The 4,644-nt window shown below is 38.7% G+C and overlaps 1 protein-coding gene across 2 annotated transcripts in view; it reads left to right on the top strand.

Annotated features, from left to right (window-relative positions):
- Positions 1-4,644, top strand: part of LOXHD1 (lipoxygenase homology domains 1) — a 146,079-nt gene that overhangs the window by 36,295 nt on the left and 105,140 nt on the right. For both annotated transcript variants that reach the window (XM_023530906.1, XM_011361105.1), the window contains exon 6: positions 3,077-3,225. In XM_023530906.1, the coding sequence (XP_023386674.1) occupies positions 3,077-3,225 (149 nt within the window). The remainder of the gene's footprint in view (positions 1-3,076; positions 3,226-4,644) is intronic.

Here is a 4,644-nt window from a genome sequence, read left to right on the forward strand (position 1 = left end):
AAGCTTGATCTAACGAAGTATACAGATTCCTACATTTAACTGGTAGAGAACACATGTTCTTTTCAACCACATAATGACCACATACTAAACCGCAAAGCAAGTCTTAAACTCAAATGAATCAATATCGTAGAAACAACATTCTTTGATATTGTTAATAAAATTAAAAGAAACTCCAACCTCTCACTCCAAACGTTTAACTTTCATAAAAAAATGATCTTAGATGAATGATAATTTCATCTTTCAAAAGCCAGGAGAATTTACAAATCATTAGAACCAATGAAAAATTTAGTAAAGGTGCTAGATATAAGATTAATATACAAAAATTAATAAAAAGTACAAAGTAAAAAAATATGATTTACAATGGCAATTATAAGGTACCTAAGACTAACACTAACAAAAGAGCTTTCTGGAAAAATATATAAATTTTTATGTAAGGATATGCAAGAATACCTAAATAAATGAAGAAGATTATGCTCATGGATGAGAAGACTGAAATTCATTAAGAAGGTAAATTTTCCCAGCTTGTTCTATAAATGCAGTGTAGATTCAGTCACATTTTCAAAAGGCGACATCCTACAGCTTAAGCTGGTACTAAAATTCATGTCCATAAAGGACTAAGTATTGCTACGACAATTCTGAATAATGAAAATAATATTAACAATATTAACAATATGGGGATATTTACCCTGCCAGATATTAAGACATTGAAGATCTCTGAAAATGCAAACAGTGTGACATAGATAAAAGGATAAACAAACCAATGGAACAGAATAAAGTCTGGAAACACACATAGAGATAGCATTGTGAATCAGAGGGAAAAGGATGAAATATTCAATTACTGGTGTGCAAACAGTTGTCTCACCATATGAGAAAAGATAAAATTACATCTTTTTACCTGTCACCATACACAAATATAACTTCCAGATGGGCTAAAGACTTAAATGTGAAAAAGTAAAACAATAAAATTTTTAGAAGAAACTAAGAGAATATCTTTTTTTATATCAATTTAGGATGGAGTTTCTTGAACTATTCACTAAAAGTACAAACAACAAAAGAAAATATTGATCAAGTCCATTAAAACAAAAATATATGATATAAGACACCACAGATAAAGGAAAGACAATAGAAAGACAAGAAAGTACATAAACAGAAAAATTAGAGAAGCACAAGATCTAAATTACATATATATACAAATCTCAAAATATATATATGAATTATATATATATATATACATACACACATATAAATGTTCAGTCTCTCGAAGTAATTAAGGGAATGCATATTAAAACCACAACAAGATACCATCACACACATACTAAAACAAAATTTTAAAATGTGTATGTTAATGATTGCGGGGAATGGGAGCCGTCATGCACTGCTGGTGGTAACTGTCGTAGTACAACCACTTTGGAGGGTAATTTTGTAATACCTCATACACTGAAGATCAGTACCTCAGCAACTCTCTCTGTAGGTGTCTACCCAGGGCAGTTTTTACAAATGTGCATCAGAAGATAGCTACAAAAGACTCCATTTCAGTGCTATTTACAATAGCAAAAAACTAGAAACAACCTAAATGTCCATCAGTAGAAGAATGAATACATAACAGTGTTTTCTTCATTTAATGATGAGTATTCAGCAGCTGGAGGAATGAACCAAAATTACTAGCACTAACAGGGTAATCTCAGAAGCGTAATATTAACTGGCAAAATAAGTTGCATAAAGGTATGTGATGATGATGATACAATGATGTTAATGGAGCACTAGCAACAACCCCAATTAATAACAGCACTTACTGTAAGCGTTTTGTGTGTACAAATTCAGTTAATCCTCATGCTAGACCCTGCATGGTGGTGCCATTATTATCTCCATGTACAGATGAGGAACTCGAGACAGAGATAAGCACTATGATGATATTATTTATGTAAAATTCTAAAAAATGCAATAATAGTATATTTTCTTTATGGATACATACATGAGCAGACAAAAATTCACAGGAACAATACAAACCAATTGAAGGCAGTGTTTATTTGAGGGAGCGTGTGAGGAATAGGGATGGTCAGTGAGACTTTAGATCTGTCATGATTTATTTCCTTTAAAACAGAGAAAGGTCCAAGCAAATTAGACAAAATATTAACATCTGTATTAACTCTTAAATCTGAGTGATGGGTACATGGATGACTCATATTATTTTCTATACGTTTGAACTGTTGCAATTTAAAATTTAGGAAAACTTAAAGAATTAAATTTTAGAAAAGAAAGAAAACAAGATGACACAAGCAAAAAGTTGCTGCTTAGATGGGGCCGGAAGTGTTCACGTGATCTGTCGACTTGGAACATAATAATGGAAAATTGCAAAGTAGAAAGAACAGGTTCAAATGAGGCCGAACAGTGTACATATTACCGGTGTGACTTTTGACAAGCTGTTTAACTTCTCTAAGTCTCAGTTTCTTCATCTGCAAGACAGAGTTAATAATACCTCCTTCTGGATTGTGGCGAGGAGTAAGTGAGAAAAAAAAAAAAAAATCCATGTTAAACAACTAGCAGGGTCTGACGACAGTTCTCATCGCTGTTTTCCAGAGAAGGAGTCAGGCCTAAGGACATTTTTGGCTGCTGTCAGAGTCCCAGCCACATCCCGTGTACCAACTACCATAGGGGCTCCTAGTTCAGGCCAAGCAGGGGTGCAAGCAAGGCGAGACCTCAGATCTAGGGATGGGGTTGCGGATTGATTCAGTAGGATGGGGACTCGGGACTAAGCAGAAATCAGAAACCCTGCGATGAGTCCTGTGCATAAGACGCGCAGGAGGCAAGCCTGCGCCTGGGGTTGGAGGGCTTTACCGAGGCCATAGATCTTACAGTGAGGTGACCCTCGTTGACTTCTTACATTTACCTTTCTTCTCAGAGCAGTTCTAGATTCCTAGTGAAATTGAGTAGAAGTACAGAATGCAGACATACCACCTGCCCCCCGACCACACGACCTTCTCCCCGGTTGAGTTTTGAGACCATCCTTCAGTGGGGAGTTGGTTCTTTCTCCTCCTGCGATCTTCTCTGTAATTTTCTTGTGTGTCTGTGCGTTCAGGGGAGCGTAGGCTGGAGAGTGAAAAGAACAACTTTGAAAAGGGAGCCGAAGACAAGTTCACACTGGATGCCCCTGATCTGGGACAGCTGATGAAGATCAGTGTTGGCCACAACAACAAGGGGGGGTCTGCAGGTTGGTTCCTGTCCAAGGTGGGTGTAGCTGCTTCTCTGTGGTCCCTGTGCCCTGGGAGCGGAGAATTCTGGCTCTTCAGAGTGTTAGATTTCAGCCCTAACTTCCCTCTCATAGTCCATCTGCCTGCACTCTCTACCTAAGCCCACTAGCCAACCATGCTGCCCTCCTCATAGCCTCTAAGACTTGGCCCATGTTGTCACCTTCCTGGAAAGCCCAGTTCCCTTATTTGAACCTAGCCAGGGCCTGGTCATCCTTCGAGGCTCTGCCATGAAGCTTTCCCTGACTCTGGCCCACCAGAACCTCTCCCTCCCGTGAATGTTTATAACCCTGCCTGTTTAGAATGTTCACCCTAACCATGGGCTTTCTTGTGAATTATCTTGGGCTGTTGTTTTATACCTCAAATTTCTGAATCTTAGGTCTCTTATAATTCTACCTACCGAGGACAAAGAATCGAGAAGAGGGCAAAAGGGCTTCTGAGAAGCTAAAATATATCTGCTTCAAAATATATCTGGCTTTATATTGCTCTGCCCTCGTTTTGGAAGAGAGACCCCCTCAGATTCTCACTCACAGTCTAGGGCTTATCCATAATTCTCTCTAGCAAAGTTGCAACTTGCAAATTTAAACCTATAGCGGAGATCAGAGGCGGAAAGAGGTAATAGGTGAGAATATTGAGAACTGTAATGGGGAGTCAGAAAAGATATAAAAAGCCAAAGGAATATTAAAAATTGATAGAAGTCTGAGGTCATTTAGAAAATGGGCTACCAGCCCTTTGCATACATTTTCCTTAGTCACGAGGCTATCAGTATATTTCAGCTCATCACAGAATGATAGAAAAAGGTGAATATATTTTTTAAAAATATTTTGAAAAAGTTCTTATTGCTTAAAACAGAAACCCCTCATATTTATAACAATTTGACTGTAGAGAACGAGGCTGTCTGATAGTTGAGGTTTTGTTATTACTTAACTTCATGTACCTTCTTGTAGCAGTTAGGAATGTATTTGGCGGCAGGTATCATAAAATTGAAGTGCAGTGTTAAATCACTAGGGGCTTATTTTTCTCATATCACACGAAATCCAGATGTGGTCAGTTCAGGACTGGTACAGCTGCTTTCTGAGACACCTGCTCTCTCAGCGTGTCGCCATCCTCAGCACTGTGGCTTTCATCCTCCAGCCTGTTGCCTCATGATCACATGATGGCTCCAGAACCTCTAGCCATCCTGTGTTCCAGGCAGGAAGGGAGGTGAAGACCCAAGGCAGAAAAGACTTCTGGCAAGCTTTGCCTCATTGCGAGAGAAGTAAAGCTCTCCTTGGAACGTCTGCCTGCCAGAAATGTGTCATGCGGCCACCCTAGCTACATGGAAACTTGGAAATCAAGTGTCTAGCTTTCCAGCCTGATAGTAGGACTAGGTTAAGAAGAAAGTGATTGGAAAGGGTGT

The sequence above is a fragment of the Pteropus vampyrus genome, unplaced genomic scaffold (genome assembly GCF_000151845.1).
Source record: "Pteropus vampyrus isolate Shadow unplaced genomic scaffold, Pvam_2.0 Scaffold3, whole genome shotgun sequence".
Classification (NCBI taxonomy): Eukaryota; Metazoa; Chordata; class Mammalia; order Chiroptera; family Pteropodidae; genus Pteropus; species Pteropus vampyrus.